Source organism: Gobius niger (assembly GCF_951799975.1).
Source record: "Gobius niger genome assembly, contig: SCAFFOLD_54, whole genome shotgun sequence".
Classification (NCBI taxonomy): domain Eukaryota; kingdom Metazoa; phylum Chordata; class Actinopteri; order Gobiiformes; family Gobiidae; genus Gobius; species Gobius niger.
In genome coordinates, this window is record NW_027639121.1 from 151502 (window position 1) to 167949 (window position 16448).

Genomic DNA, 16448 nt, shown 5'->3' on the forward strand with positions numbered 1-16448 from the left:
AAGTACCTGAGGGCGTGGATAGGGAGTACCTGAGGGCATGGGTTGGAAGTACCTGAGGGCATGGGTTGGAAGTACCTGTGGGCATGGGTTGGAAGTACCTGAGGGCATGGATAGGGAGTACCTGTGGGCATGGATAGGGAGTACCTGTGGCCATGGGTTGGAAGTACCTGAGGGCGTGGGTTGGAAGTACCTGAGGGCATGGGTTGGAAGTACCTGAGGGCATGGGTTGGAAGTACCTGAGGGCATGGGTTGGAAGTACCTGAGGGCATGGGTTGGAAGTACCTGAGGGCGTGGGTTGGAAGTACCTGAGGGCGTGGGTTGGAAGTGCCTGAGGGCATGGACAGGGAGTACCTGTGGGCATGGGTTGGAAGTGCCTGAGGGCATGGACAGGGAGTACCTGTGGGCATGGATAGGGAGTACCTGTGGGCATGGATAGGGATCACCTGAGGGCATGGATAGGGATCACCTGTGGGCGTGGATAGGGAGTACCTGTGGGCATGGGTTGGAAGTACCTGTGGGCATGGATAGGGAGTACCTGTGGGCATGGATAGGGAGTACCTGTGGGCATGGATAGGGATCACCTGAGGGCATGGATAGGGAGTACCTGTGGGCATGGATAGGGCGTACCTGTGGGCATGGATAGGGAGTACCTGTGGGCATGGATAGGGATCACCTGAGGGCATGGATAGGGAGTACCTGTGGGCATGGGTTCGAAGTAGGCCTCCTGCTCCTCCTCGATGGGCTCCGTGTCGTTGTGGGCGGTGCGCTTGTGCATGGCGAGGGTGGAGATCTGCTTGTAGGTCTTGCCGCAGTGGTTGCAGTTGTAGGGCTTGCAGGGCGTGTGCACCACGTGGTGTTTGTAGAGGCTGGAGTATTCGGTGAAGCGTTTCCCACAGCCGGGCACCGTGCACACGTACGGCTTCTCTCCTGAAACACAACACACGGGTTCCAGTCCAGGCCAGAGGCTGCAGTGAAAACACGGATCTTTGTCCAGATCTGTCCTGAACATCAGAGCAAAAACAGAACAAACTCTCCCTTTACAATGTTTATGTTTTAACAGAGAGAGCTTCATTCTGATCAGCGGCAAATTAGTGATTCACAATCCTGATTCAGTGATGTTTAGTTTCCGTCATGTTTAGTCTTAGGCTCAATCCGAAACCATCAAATTGTCGCCTCTAAGCACTAACACAGCAACTAACTCCTTAACCTTTCATGGGTCGACTGTTAGATCTGTGCAGTTCGGGAACTAGACCTTCAGCTGCATTTGAACAATCCGTCCGTCCTTAAACAGGGGAAAGGGAAGTGACATCACCAACAGCTGTTTTTCTTCTTCTTTAAAGTTATTGGTGGAGCGCAGGCCAAACAAAAGTGCATGTCGCCCCCTAGTGTCCAACAACAACATAGTGTCCAAACAAAGACATTTAAGGAGAAAAATAAATCCAAATGATCCAAACATTTCCCTTTAGTGTTATTTTATATCAACAGCTGTTTCTTGAAGCTACATTATGCAAATGATCCATGTGGCTTAAGTTTCTACTAAATGAAAACAAAAGCATTTAATCCGTTTCCTGAGTTTCCTCTTTAACACTGACATGTGACTGAGCTGTGGGGACGACAACATGGATTTATCACTTTATAAAGTTTGGCTTGTGCAGAATCTTATTTATTATTATTAAATGTGCTCCTGTCAATCAACAGTGGTTGCGCATGAATCACTGAGGGTGGGGGCGAGGGGGGATTGGCGCAGTGGCTTATGGGACGGCACATAGCTCCTAATCACCGGTTAGTTAGCATCAGAGGTCCCTATGCTAAAGTGGCTATTATAGTTAGCATCAGAGGTCCCTATGCTAAAGTGGCTATGATAGTTAGCACCAGAGGTCCCTATGCTAAAGTGGCTATGATAGTTAGCATCAGAGGTCCCTATGCTAAAGTGGCTATGATAGTTAGCATCAGAGGTCCCTATGCTAAAGTGGCTATGATAGTTAGCATCAGAGGTCCCTATGCTAAAGTGGTTATGATAGTTAGCATCAGAGGTCGCTATGCTAAAGTGGCTATGATAGTTAGCATCAGAGGTCCCTATGCTAAAGTGGTTATGATAGTTAGCATCAGAGGTCGCTATGCTAAAGTGGCTATGATAGTTAGCACCAGAGGTCCCTATGCTAAAGTGGCTATGATAGTTAGCATCAGAGGTCCCTGTGCTAAAGTGGCTATGATAGTTAGCATCAGAGGTAGGGCTGCAACTAACGATTATTTTGGTAATCGATTAATCTACCGATTATTTTTACGATGAATCGATTAATCGCTTGGCTGTGAAAGGTGCATGGGAAAATTATTTTTTCCATTTTTTTATCACATAAAGCTAAAGTGGCGCCGCTTGAGGACATGTTGATGGAGTAAACTTAAAGTAAACGTTTGTACGAGGTTCTTTGGGCTAATTCTGCTTTCTGACTGGACGAGACAAAGACAGATATTTATGAAATTTACAATGTACAAAACACTGCAGACCCTCACTTTAAAAACAAAGTAGGTTTTCATCCAAAATACATAATTGTCATGTCTTTTTTGCTCTACTTTAGTCTGTGTTCACTAGAAAACGATTAATCGATTACTGAAATAGTTGACAACTATTTTAGTAATCGATTAGTTGTCGATTAATCGATTAGTTGTTTCAGCCCTAATCAGAGGTCCCTATGCTAAAGTGGCTATGATAGTTAGCATCAAGGCTCCTTTTCCTACCTACTTCCTAACTGACTAACCAATTCGGAAGCAACTTGCCATGGCGGACGCTGACGCACATCCGGTTTGGCGTAAGAGCTCTTAGCAATCTGATGGTTTCGGAAGGAGCCTTAGTTTCTGTGATGTTTAGTCTGTGTTTCCGTGATGTTTAGTTTCCGTGATGTTTGTGCTTGGGGTCCAGACCTGTGTGGATCCTCATGTGGTTCTTGTAGTTGGTGGCGCTGGCGAAGCTCCGCCCACAGCTGGGCTCGGAGCAGTAGTACGGCCGCTCGCCCGTGTGCGTGCGGATGTGGACCTTCCTGATGTTGGAGGTGGTGAAGGAGCGGCCGCAGCCGTCCACCGGACACTTGAACGGCTTCTCCCCTGGAACACAAACATGTGCGGTCAATCTAAGGGTCGGCCATTTTCTTTAGAGCAGAACAACACTGGAACCTTTCATCTCTGGTAAAACAGTCGGCTAAATCCTGGAGGAGGTTTTCATAACACATGTTTCATAGTTTTCTCCCTCGACATCTTAAGGTCAGCACACACAATAGAATAGAAAAGGGGGTCCACACTACACGACTGGATTCGGTGCGATTATAGAACGTGTGGGGGTTCACACTTAACGACTGAGAATCGTCAGAGCGACTCACGATTCTGACAAACAGCTGATGTTTTATAACACAGCGCGTCTGTCGTCTCTACGGCTTCAAAACTGACCCCAAATCCACAAAGACAGGCCTGTGTTTGTGAGCGTGGGATAACGTGTGTGTCCCGATTGGTCAACGGTGTCAACAATGTCACAACACCGCAGCGCTAGCTTACTGCTACTACCAAGCTTCAACTGGGCTGTTGTTCTGTCACATGGAGATAAAAGTCGGCGACAGGAAGAAGCGGGACGTGTTTCAGAGGATTTAATAAGAAAAGGAGACGTGGGTCAACCTCAGGATGGAGGAGATGGAGGAGACGGAGGAGAAAGCGGGGAGGCTAGCCACCGTTAGCGACGAGGTGAAGCTGAACAGTTCGTCTCCAAACTCAGTAAGAGCCGCTAAACTCTGTTCGTGGTTGAAATGTAGCTGGAAAAGGTGGTTGTGGTGAACTTTTTGGTGATATAAAGTTGTGCTGTTTCGTGTGTGGGGCTGTGGCCATGAAATGAGTTGTTTGTGCCGCTGGTTTAACAGAGAAGTGAAAAAAGGAGGCGCGGCGGTGTTTTCCTGTCTTTATATCACTCTGTCATTCACATTTGTGTCGGTAAAATCACCCACGTTTCTCCCGTGCGTCCAAAATCAGGCTTAAAAATCAAACATGTTTGATTTCCTACGTCTAGTCGCGTCTTTCTGCCGCCCACACTACACGACCCCCCCACACTACACGACCCCCCACACTACACGACCCCCCCACACTACACGACCCCCCCACACTACACGACCCCCCCACACTACACGACCCGACTCTGTGTGACCGCCTTCGACTAGACGCGGCTCGATTAGACTCGGCACGACTGAGAATTAGAGCGAAATCGGGCATAAAAGTGGTGTAGTGTGAGCTGACCTTTAGTTTTTATGTTTTTAAAAAAATGACTTGAAAAATAAAGAAATAAAGAAAACCTGTTGTTTTCATTGTTTTTTTTGTTGAGTTTTTGTTGGTCTTTCATCTGTTTTTTCGGTTACTATTAGTTTTCATCACGTGTTTGTCGCCCTCTAGTGACTTTTGTATCACTATTGTCGCTTTTCGGGCACGTTTTTATTGCGTTTTAATCCTTACTACTCCTAGGTGGGGGTCAAAGGAACAGGCCACAGTTTTTCCATCCTGTGTTCTGCGCGGACGTCGAACTACTCCTGGTATTATTACGCCTTACAATATAGTTCCCTTTTTATCCACTGAGAAAATCCACAAAGTTTAATTTTGTGTAATTATACTTTATCGCGCAACACTTCACGTAAACGTATTTAAATAGGGAAACGTGGAAGAGCTTGGTAGCTTCTGTCTTCACCTGGTTTGAAGCTATATAGGAGGAGAGGCTAAATGCTAACGCCGTCTGTGTTTACGTGACTGAGGACACGCGTGAAGACCAGACAGGTACACATGAACTCAGAGCCGTGGGAAGATGTTTTAGTTAGGGGGCGCTGAGGGACAAAATTCACCCCAAAAAAACTTTTTCTGTGCATAAATCCTATTTATTAACCTCTTAACTCCCGCCTGAACAGAGAGCATTTTCTCCAGTTCAGCTTTACCCAAATCCTGTAGGCCAGTGTAACGCCTCATTTGAAAGACCTACAAAACTAAATGGATCTTTTTCATCACGTCATCAGATTTTTTTCCATCTTCTTTTTTTTGGGGGTGTTCAACTCATTTATTGGCTGTTTCTCAATTGCGAGGATCCGTCCTCCGTTTGGCCACTTCGTTGACGTCCTCGGTGGTGGCTCCTCCAAAACGGAGCAGAGTGTCCTCTCTCCGCCGCCTCTGAGCTCAGATGGAACGGCCTCCGGAGCGAGCGGCTGCGTCAGGTCTCGTGTCAATCTATGCTCATTAAAACAACTGTTTTATGAACAACAGAGGCCAGGAAACTGTTTATGTGGAACAAAACTTTTTTTAAAGTGAGTTCAAACTAATAAAGTTTTGCGAGAAAAGAAAAAAGAAACTATGCTGCAGTGCATCATGGGTAATTTCAGCTCTCCGAGGCAGCGGAGGATCCACTGCTGTATCCTTCGTAAATGAGCCAAACGGAGGAGTCGAGCTGCGAGGGGGCGAGTGGTCCAGGTGAAATGGAACCACTTGGCGGCGCCGTGATGACGCGAATGACGTCCAAAGTGGTCGAGACGCCGAGGATCCTGGGAATTGGGAAACAGCCGCTGTGTGTCATTTGTTTTTTTGTTGTCATTTTTTGTTCTTTTTTTAATCCTTTTTTTGTAATTTTTTGTCTATTTTTTTTCTTTTTTTTTGTCACTTTTTGTTCTTTTTTTTGGTCATTTTTTGGTCATTTTTTTTGTCATTTTTTTGTCAAATTCGTATCACTTTTTCGTCCATTTTTTCACACCATTTTTTTTCCGTCAAATTTTTCTCATTTTTGTCAAATTTTTGTCAATTTTTGTCATTTTTGGTACATTTTTCGTCACTTTCTCGTCAATGTTTTCTCACTTTTGTCACATTTCCATCATTGTTTTCGTCTCAGTTTTGTCGCTATTTTCACACCTTTTTTCCAGAAGCCTTTGGACTGGGCTAAAGCTGGAGAGAATGTGCTCGGTTCAGGCGGGAATTAAGGGGTTAATATTGCCTGCCGTTCACAAACTATCCACCAGGGGGTGCTGCAGCGCCCTCAGCACCTCCTGGGTTCCCACGGCCTTGCATGAACTCGTCTAAGCTCAGGTAAGAACATATATCTCAGTATGGAAAAACCGTGGCCTGTTCCTTTAAGAGAATAACGTACCGGTTCAGGAAAAAAATTAAACGGTCCCCAGCCCTGATCACCTGTGTGAGTCCGGGTGTGTTTCTGCAGTCGCCTGTGTGTTTCTGCAGTCACCTGTGTGTTTCTGCAGTCCCCTGTGTGTTTCTGCAGTCACCTGTGTGAGTCCGGGTGTGTTTCTGCAGTCGCCTGTGTGTTTCTGCAGTCACCTGTGTGTTTCTGCAGTCCCCTGTGTGTTTCTGCAGTCACCTGTGTGCGTCCGGGTGTGTTTCTGCAGGTCTCCAGACGTCTTGAAGGACTTGCAGCAGTTGAGCTCCTGACACCTGTACGGCTTCTCCCCCGTGTGCGTCCGCGAGTGACTCTTCAGGCCATAACCTGGAAACCACCACCGCCACAGGGTCAGCCTCACTTCACATCCCACTGTGGTAACTACGGTAACGGCTGGACTGACCTGTGGCGAACTTCTTCCCGCACTGAGGATGGTCGCAGATGTACGGCTTGTCTCCGGTGTGGGACCTCTCGTGGACCTGCAGAGACACGTCAGGTCAGATACAGCAGGAGGAACTCACCCGCTGCTGCTGGAGGGGAAGTGTAGATCAGAGATACGGACTTTGAGGTGGTGCGCGGTGGTGTAGAGCTTCCCGCAGCCGTCGTAGTCACATCTGAACGCCTTCTCCCCCACGTTCGTCAGGCGCCGGTTATCATGGCCCTGAAGAACGATCTGAGACAGAAAGAACCCACGTGTCCCGTAAACCTCGAATCAACAACCGCCCTTCACCTACAATATCACATCTGAAATGCAAGTTTAAATGTGCAAATGTAAGAACATTTGCGTGGCTTGTGTCAGACCCAGTGAGAGCGCCCCCTACAGTATGAAACTCTTACTCTCATGTGGACGCCGCCCCCGCCGTCTGGCTCCAGGCGCCCGAACGGCACCAGCGGGTTCTCGATGTTCTCCACCTGAAACACAGTCCTCCAGAGCGTCAGGAACCGAGTACATGTACTACAGTAGTTTCTGATGAGCAGTACTTCCACCAACACTGCAGGTACACCAGAAACTTCACCCCAGTATCCTCATCTGCTCCGGGTAGTACCTTAGCCGTGTACTGTGTTAGTACTGTGTACTGCATTGTTACTGCGTTGGTACCTTGGCCGTGTACTGCTTTAGTACTGTGTACTGCATTGTTACTGCGTTGGTACCTTGGCCGTGTACTGCTTTAGTACTGTGTACTGCATTGTTACTGCGTTCATACCTTGGCCGTGTACTGTTAGTACTGCGTTAGTACCTTGGCCGTGTACTGCTTTAGTACTGCGTTGTTACTGCGTGTGTACCTTGGCCGTGTACTGCGTGAGTACTGTGTACTGCATTAGTACTGCGTTCATACCTTGGCCGTGTACTGCATTAGTACTGTGTACTGTGTTAGTACTGCATTAGTACCTTGGCCGTGTACTGCTCCAGCACGCTGATGGTCTCGGGGTCGATGGCGCCCTCTGCCTGCAGGTCGGAGACGGTGCCGTCGGCCTGAATGGCCAGGATGGTGTTGGACTGAGGCATGTGCACCGTGTGCTGGATATACGCAGTACTGCCGTCCTCCAGCTGCACCTCCTGCAGCCCCGCCGGGTCGTACGCCTCTGAGGAGAGAGGGGGTTAGGGGAGGACCACCCTGGGACCTCAGGGAGGACCACCCTGTGACATCAGGGAGGACCACCCTGTGACATCATCAGGTGAACGGGGGGGAGGACCACCCTGTGACATCATCAGGGAGGACCACCCTGTGACATCATCAGGTGAACGGGGGGGAGGACCACCCTGTGACATCATCAGGGAGGACCACCCTGTGACATCATCAGGTGAACGGGGGGGAGGACCACCCTGTGACATCATCAGGGAGGACCACCCTGTGACATCATCAGGTGAACGGGGGGGAGGACCACCCTGTGACATCAGGGAGGACCACCCTGTGACATCAGGGAGGACCACCCTGTGACATCATCAGGGAGGACCACCCTGTGACATCATGAGGGAGGACCACCCTGGGACATCAGGGAGGACCACCCTGTGACATCATCAGGGAGGACCACCCTGTGACATCAGGGAGGACCACCCTGTGACATCATCAGGGAGGACCAACCTGTGACATCAGGGAGGACCACCCTGTGACCTCATCAGGGAGGACCACCCTGTGACATCAGGGAGGACCACCCTGTGACATCATCAGAGGACCACCCTGTGACCTCAGGGAGGACCACCCTGTGACCTCATCAGGGAGGACCACCCTGTGACATCAGGGAGGACCACCCTGTGACATCATCAGAGGACCACCCTGTGACATCATCAGAGGACCACCCTGTGACATCAGGGAGGACCACCCTGTGACATCATCAGGGAGGACCACCCTGTGACAACATCAGGGAGGACCACCCTGTGACCTCATCAGGAGGACCACCCTGTGACGTCATCAGGGAGGACCACCCTGTGACATCAGGGAGGACCACCCTGTGACGTCATCAGGGAGGACCACCCTGTGACATCATCAGGAGGACCACCCTGTGACGTCATCAGGGAGGACCACCCTGTGACAACATCAGGGAGGACCACCCTGTGACCTCATCAGGAGGACCACCCTGTGACGTCATCAGGGAGGACCACCCTGTGACATCAGGGAGGACCACCCTGTGACGTCATCAGGGAGGACCACCCTGTGACATCATCAGGGAGGACCTGTGACATCATCAGGGAGGACCACCCTGTGACATCATCAGGGAGGACCACCCTGTGACATCATCAGGGAGGACCACCCTGTGACATCATCAGGGAGGACCACCCTGTGACATCATCAGGGAGGACCACCCTGTGACATCATCAGGGAGGACCACCCTGTGACATCATCAGGGAGGACCACCCTGTGACATCAGGAGGACCACCCTGTGACATCATCAGGAGGACCACCCTGTGACATCAGGAGGACCACCCTGTGACATCATCAGGGAGGACCACCCTGTGACATCAGGGAGGACCACCCTGTGACAACATCAGGGAGGACCACCCTGTGACATCATCAGGGAGGACCACCCTGTGACATCATCAGGTGAACGGGGGGCGCTCAAAAAATACAGAGTATCTATAGGTGATCCGGTTCTTTTTAAACGGCTTTAATCAATTATAATTTACCAAGACGGGCGCCATGAAGTGGGCGGTACCTTTGGGGGCGTGTTTATGCAGAAGTGGGCGGTACCTTTGGGCGTGTGGATGCAGAAGTGGGAGGTACCTTTGGGGGCGTGTGGATGCAGAAGTGGGCGGTACCGTTGGGGGCGTGTTTATGCAGAAGTGGGCGGTACCTTTGGGCGTGTGGATGCAGAAGTGGGCGTTACCTTTGGGGGCGTGTTCATGCAGAAGTGGGCGGTACCTTTGGGCGTGTGGATGTAGGCCGTGGTTCCGTCCTCCAGCTGAACGGCCTGACCGTCTTCCAGCTGCAAACTGTCTCCTGTGGCGAGAGGGCAGAGGTCAGTGAAGAGGGCAAAGGTCAGTGAAGTGGGCGTGTCCGGGCGAGGGGTCGGAGGTCAGGGGGCGTACCTGTCTTGGGCACGGACAGGTGCTGCACGTAGGCGGCCGAGCCCTCCACCAGCTGGATGACCTGCCCGTCCAGCAGCGGCGGCTCGGCGCTGGCGAAGGGTTTGGTGTCGTGCTGGAAGTGGATGAGCTGCCCGTCCATGAGCTGCGCCTCGGGGAACGCCTTCGCCTCGTGCTGGATGTACGCCGTGGAGCCGTCGGAGAGCGTGACGGCCTGGAGGCTCACGGCGTCCACCGTCTCCATCTGCTCCTCTGAGGCGCAGGGGGAGGCGCGGTCAGTACTCACGGTCAGGGTTTCAATTACACGGTTTCAATTACACGGAACAGAACCAGCTGATGTATATCGGAATATTGGGGGGAAAGGGGGGAATAATATGGAAAAAATGGGGGAATAATATGGAAAAAATGGGGGAACAATATGGAAAAAAAATGGGGGGAAATTTGGAAAAAATGGGGGAACAATATGGGAAAAAAGGGGGGGAAAAGGGAGGAATAATATGGGGAAAAATGGGGGGAAATTTGGAAAGAATGGGGGAATAATATGGGGGGGAAAATGGGGGAAAATTGGGGGGAAAAGGGAGGAATAATATGGGGGAAAAATGGGGGAAAATTTGGAAAGAATGGGGGAATAATATGGAAAAAAAATGGGGGGAAATTTGGAAAAAATGGGGGAACAATATGGGAAAAAAGGGGGGGAAAAGGGAGGAATAATATGGGGGAAAAATGGGGGAAAATTTGGAAAGAATGGGGGAATAATATGGGGGGGAAAATGGGGGAAAATTGGGGGGAAAAGGGAGGAAGAATATGGGGGAAAAATGGGGGAAAATTTGGAAAAAATGGGGGAACAATATGGGAAAAAATGGGGGAAAATTTGGAAAAAATGGGGGAACAATATGGGAAAAAAATGGGGGAACAATATGGAAAAAAAATGGGGGAAAATTTGGAAAAAATGGGGGAACAATATGGGAAAAAGGGGGGGAAATTTGGGGGGAAATTTGGAAAAAATGGGGGAATAATATGGGAAAAAAGGGGGGGAAAAGGGAGGAATAATATGGGGGGAAAAATGGGGGAAAATTTGGAAAGAATGGGGGAATAATATGGGGGAAAATTGGGGGGAAAAGGGGAGAATAATATGGAAACAAATGGGGGAAAATGGGAAAAAAGGGAGGAATAATATGGGAAAAAAGGGGGAAAATTGGGGAAATTTAGGGCTGTATACCGTTAAACAACACCAGTCAGGTATTACTGGTATAAAAAAAATAAAAGTACCAGAAGCAAGTACCAAAAAATACAATCAAATCTGTATAATCACGTTTTGATGCTATCGGTCATCAAAATGTAAAAGAAATAAGAATAATAACAAACAAGTGGAAAAACTGGGGGTAAATTTTGGAAAAATGTTGGAAAACAAACTGAAAATTTAGTGGGAAAACTAAAAACAAAAAAAAAACAAAAAAAACATGGAAGATTTATAAAACAAATGGAAAAAGTGTGGTAAATTTTGGAAAAATTTCCCCAAAAAATGTGGGGAAACGGGGAAACAGAAAAAAAATTGAAATATGGTGGAAAAATTAACAAAAACAAAAACAAGGGGAGCATGTTTGGCAAATTGGGAAATATTTGGGGCAAAATTGGGGAAACTTTGGACAAAAACTGAATTTTTTTTTTAGAAAAACAATATGGGAAAGTTGGGGAAAAAATATGAGAAAATATTTTTTTCTGCCCTTTTGTAGTAAAGGAAGTTTCTAAATTGAAGGACAGGAAAAACATTATTAGTCTGTTTTCTGGTTCTATATGACAAATAAATTAGTATTGAAAAAAGTGTTGTTCAGGTTTATCGGAATATTGGGGGAAAATTGGGAAAAATTAGGGCTGTGAACCGTTAAACAACACCAGTCAGGTATTACTGGTATCGAAAAAATATAAGTACCAGAAGCAGGTAACGAAGAATGCAAGCAAATCTGTATTCACGTTTTGATGCTATCGGTCAACAAAATGTAAAAGAAACAAGAAAAATACAAAAAATAGGGAAAAACAAGTGGAAAAACTGGGGGTAAATTATGGAAAAATGTTGGGGGAAAATTAAAATTTGGAAGATTTTCAAAACAAATTGAAAAATTGTGGTAAATTTTGGGAAAACTTAAAATAAAAACAAAGAAAAAAATTGGAAATAATATGGAAAAATTTACAAAAACAAGTGGAACATTTTGGGGTAAATTTTGGAAAAATGTTGGGAAAAAACTGAAAATTTGGTGGAGGGGAAAAAAAAAACATGGAGATTTTTTTTTTTTTTTTTTAATATGGAAGATTTTCAAAACAAATGAAAAATTGTAGTAAATTTTGGAAAAATTTCGGGGGAAAAATCCCCAAAATTTAGGGGGAAAAGGGAAAATATTTTTTAAAAAACACAATGAAAAAAATTGGAAATAATATGGAAAAATTTACAAAAACAAGTGGATCATTTTTGGCAAATTGTGAAAAATTTGGGACAAAAACTGAAAAAAATTGAAGGAAAATGGGGAAAATGTAGTCAAAAATTTTGGGGGAAAAAATGGAAAAGTTTGGGGAAAAATATGAGAAAATATTGTTTTCTGCCCTTTCGTAGTAAAGGAAGTTTCTTGGTTCTTTCACTTCAAACAAATGACACACATGCAAAAGAAATTAAACTGGAGGACGGGATAAATTAACATTATTCGTCTGTTTCCTGGTTCTATATGACAAATAAATGAGTATTGAAAAAGTATTGTTCAGGCATCGGTATCGGAAACCAAGTGTCGTTAAAGTATCAAACAAAATATAACGGTGCCCAGCCCGAGGAAACATGGGCAAAAACACGGACAACATTAGGGAGAAAATGTGGAATAAATAAAAAATAAGGGAAGCAAAAAGGGAAAATGAAAAGAAAAATGGGGAAAATTTATCGGTTCCAAGACACAACTGTACGTTTATGATGAAGGAACAACTTAATAATGGGAAGAAAGCGCCAAAACTTAACCCTCCCTTCATTCAGGGCAGGGTAGTGGTAGTATTACTGTGTAGTAGTATTAGTAGTAGTATTAGTGAGTAGTACCTGCCACCGTCACGGCTTCGGTCAGGCACAGCGTGACCGGCTGACCGTCTGCGTCCTGGAACTCGGCCATTCCCTGAGCGTCGCGGTTTATCTGGGCCAGGAGCATCGTTCAGCTGAAAACACACAAACGTTTAAACAGATTACGGAACAATATCAAGACTCGTTCTCTAAAATACGACGTCCTCCACATCGACGTCAGGCTCACGGTCATTTTCACTCCACACAGGGAAAACAAATCATCTGATAACTCAAGTGTGACTGGATTATGGATCATAACAGGAGGAGACAGAGCAAAGTTATGCACAGGGATAAGCACCATTATACTCATGTCTTTCATTGTTTCACTGCTGTAGTTTTAACCCCGGGTTATTTGCTTAGGGAGCGGCGTGTGAAGCTGCACAGGAATTTAGGTCAAAATTTAAAAAGACTGGACTTCATAATAAAGGTTCACACAGACTAATTTATTCAGATTAATACTTCCATTTCGATCCGTTATTGTATGACAGATATAGATTGGTTTATATGGTTAGTCTGGTGTTATGAGTGATTTGCCTCAGGTGCTCTGTGTTCGGGTCACACTGTTTTTAATCAAGGCTACTAGTTACCATAGACATGCACTAGCCTAGCACTAGCCTAGCACCTCTGAACTCTTCAAATATAAGAAATGCATGAGGTAAAAAATATTAATCATCTCCGGACAACAATAACACTCTGGATAACTAGGAAATGAGGCCCTATGTCCAAAATCCTGAAATATCCCTTTAACCTCTTACCACCCGCCTGAACCAAGTGCATTCTGTCCTCTTTGGGTGTTATATAGGTCTGTGTAACACCTCATTTGAAAGCTAAGACCCACAAAACTGACCTTTTTCCTCGCGTTATTGCTGTTTTGAGTCACCTTTTGTATGTTTTTTTTTTTTTTTTTTTTTTTTTGAATTTTTGTCACATTTTTGTTGAATTTTTGTCAAATTTTTGTCACATTTTTGTTGAATTTTTGTCACATTTTTGTTGAATTTTTGTCACATTTTTGTCACATTTTTGTCACATTTTTGTCACATTTTTGTCACATTTTTGTCACATTTTTGTCACTCTTTGGTTGAGTTTTTATCACATTTTTTGCTGCGTTTACATCCTTGTTTTCTTCTCATTATTTGTGGCTGTTTTGGTGCTTTTTGAAGAAGAAGATTTTTGATTCGGGTAAAGCCAAACTGGAGAAAATGGGATCCGTTCAGGTGGGAGTTAAGAGGTTAAAAAACAGCTTTGACACATAAACGTGCTTGAAACTCCAGAGAGCTGAAGCTTAATGAAGGATTGATAAAGTTTCAAGCACATTCTTGTGTCGAAGCTCCAACAACAGTGTGTTTACATCGGGGTAAAAATCCAAATGGCACCAAAAAATACACCCCCGGGAAAAGTTTCACAGACGGTGCCTGGGTGTGGTTACGGGTTAAAGGGCTGGCATGTTAATTGTGTCCAAACTTCCTGATGTTCTAACATATTGCAGCGTCCCAGGTCTTCACCGGGACAGTTGCCACATTTCCCACCGTCACAGAAATGCCACAAATTGATACGAATACAAAATAAGTCTAGAAAAAAAAAAGGTATAGTATAGAGTATGTCAAGTATAGTGTAGAGGGGGAAAGTGTTTATTTTATTCCTCTCCTGTAGCATCATAACGTGAACTTCTGCAGGACAGGTTCTCCATAAAGTTATGTTCGTGATGTCAAATTAAATCATTAATCTCATTGCAGATACTCTAAGGCAGGGTTAGGCAACGTCAGGCCCGCGGCACAGAACCTCTGGCCCTCAAGATGTTTTTGAGAAATGCAAATAAGAGATCAAATTCCTTTTACAGTACTCCAAAAATGCAATAAATAGTGTCAGTATTTTAAAAACGCCTTGGCAGAATATCCCACTTGGTTTTACAGTATGCAACATAAAACAGTGATTCTCAACTGGTGGGTCGGGACTGAAAAGTGGATGGCAAAACCTTTTCAGTGGGTCGCGAGTCTATAGGAAACCTTTTTTCAATATTTTCCCTCTGAACCTGCGTGGAATTTCAGATTTAAAGGCATATCTACTGCGTGTTCAATGAAAACTTGTGTGGGAAAGCACATTATTACGTACGATATAAGACGAATGAAAGGTTTTATTTGGGTTATTTGGGTAACGTTGGGGCCCGACTTGGGAACCACTGATGTAAAACTTTGGCATTTGCAGAAAAAGTTCTTTACTTTAAGCTACATTAAGTTTCGCCCCTTGGTGTTTTGGTGATGATGAAAATCGGCCCGACTCAACGCAAACTTGCTCTAAGGGAAGTGGATGCCTTTCAAACAAAATACATTGTATTTGCATTACTTTAAGGTTCACAGTATGAAGTTAATCGACTCCTTCTTGCTGTTCCTTATTTGGGCGCAAACCCTGAACACGTATGGGTTTGTTGAATTTTTGTCACTTTTTTGTCACATTTTTGTCACATTTTTGTTGAATTTTTGTCACATTTTTGTCACATTTTTGTTGAATTTTTGTGGAATTTTTTGTCACATTTTTGTTGAATTTTTGTCACATTTTTGTCTAATTTTTGTCACATTTTTGCAGAATTTTGTTGAATTTTTGTCACTTTTTTGTCACATTTTTATTGAATTTTTGTGACATTTTTGTGGAATTTTGGTCACTTTTTTATTGAATTTTTGTGGAATTTTTGTCACATTTTTGTTGAATTTTTGTCACATTTTTGTTGAATTTTTGTCACTTTTTGGTTGAATTTTTGTCACATTTTTGTCTAATTTTTGTCACATTTTTGCAGAATTTTGTTGAATTTTTGTCACTTTTTTGTCACATTTTTATTGAATTTTTGTGACATTTTGGTTGAATTTTTGTCACTTTTTTATTGAATTTTTGTCACATTTTTGTCACTTTTTTGTTGAATTTTTGTCACATTTTTGTCACTTTTTGGTTGAATTTTTGTCACATTTTTGTCACTTTTTTATTGAATTTTTGTGACATTTTTGTTGAATTTTTGTCACTTTTTTATTGAATTTTTGTGGAATTTTTGTGACATTTTTGTTGAATTTTTGTCACATTTTTGGTTGAATTTTTGTCACTTTTTTGTTGAATTTTTGTTGAATTTTTGTCACATTTTTGTTGAATTTTGTTGAATTTTTGTCACATTTTGGTTGAATTTTTGTCACATTTTTGCTGAATTTTTGTCACATTTTGTCACATTTTTGTTGAATTTTGTCACATTTTTGCTGCGTTTACATCCTCGTTTTCTTCTCATTTTTTGTGGCTATTTTGGTGTTTTTCCCAAGAAGCTTTTTGATTAGGGTAAAGCCAAACTGGAATCCGTTCAGGTGGGAGTTAAGAGGTTAAAAAACAGCTTCGACACAAACACATGCTTGAAACTTCAGAGAGCTACAGCCTAATGAAGGATTGATAATTAACTAATAATTAATCGCATTGCTTTAAAGTTCACAGTATGAAGTTAATCTACTCCTTCTTGCTGTTCCTTATTTGGACGCACGTATGGGTTTCCCCTCGATGTAAACACTGAACCTGATCGCCTTAGTTATTGATCATATCTATAACTTCACTTTTGGCGCTTGTGACTTGACATGACTTGACCTCACGCCGCTTCAACTCCAGAACAACTGAGAACAACCACAATATTCCAACTCCTGCTTCAG

At 44.7% G+C, this 16448-nt stretch overlaps 1 protein-coding gene across 1 annotated transcript in view; it reads right to left on the reverse strand.

Annotated features, from left to right (window-relative positions):
• The window catches only part of znf143b (zinc finger protein 143b), a gene marked incomplete at its 3' end in the record, with an annotated part of 28509 nt that overhangs the window by 11350 nt on the left and 711 nt on the right, over window positions 1-16448 (reverse strand). The window contains exons 2-11 of the mRNA XM_079583311.1: window positions 12763-12875; window positions 9696-9944; window positions 9529-9606; window positions 7560-7753; window positions 7007-7081; window positions 6732-6842; window positions 6573-6648; window positions 6371-6496; window positions 2920-3099; window positions 697-927 (exon numbers count right to left, since the gene is read on the reverse strand). Of these exons, the coding sequence (XP_079439437.1) occupies window positions 697-927; window positions 2920-3099; window positions 6371-6496; window positions 6573-6648; window positions 6732-6842; window positions 7007-7081; window positions 7560-7753; window positions 9529-9606; window positions 9696-9944; window positions 12763-12868 (1426 nt within the window). The 5' untranslated portion in view covers window positions 12869-12875. The remainder of the gene's footprint in view (window positions 1-696; window positions 928-2919; window positions 3100-6370; window positions 6497-6572; window positions 6649-6731; window positions 6843-7006; window positions 7082-7559; window positions 7754-9528; window positions 9607-9695; window positions 9945-12762; window positions 12876-16448) is intronic.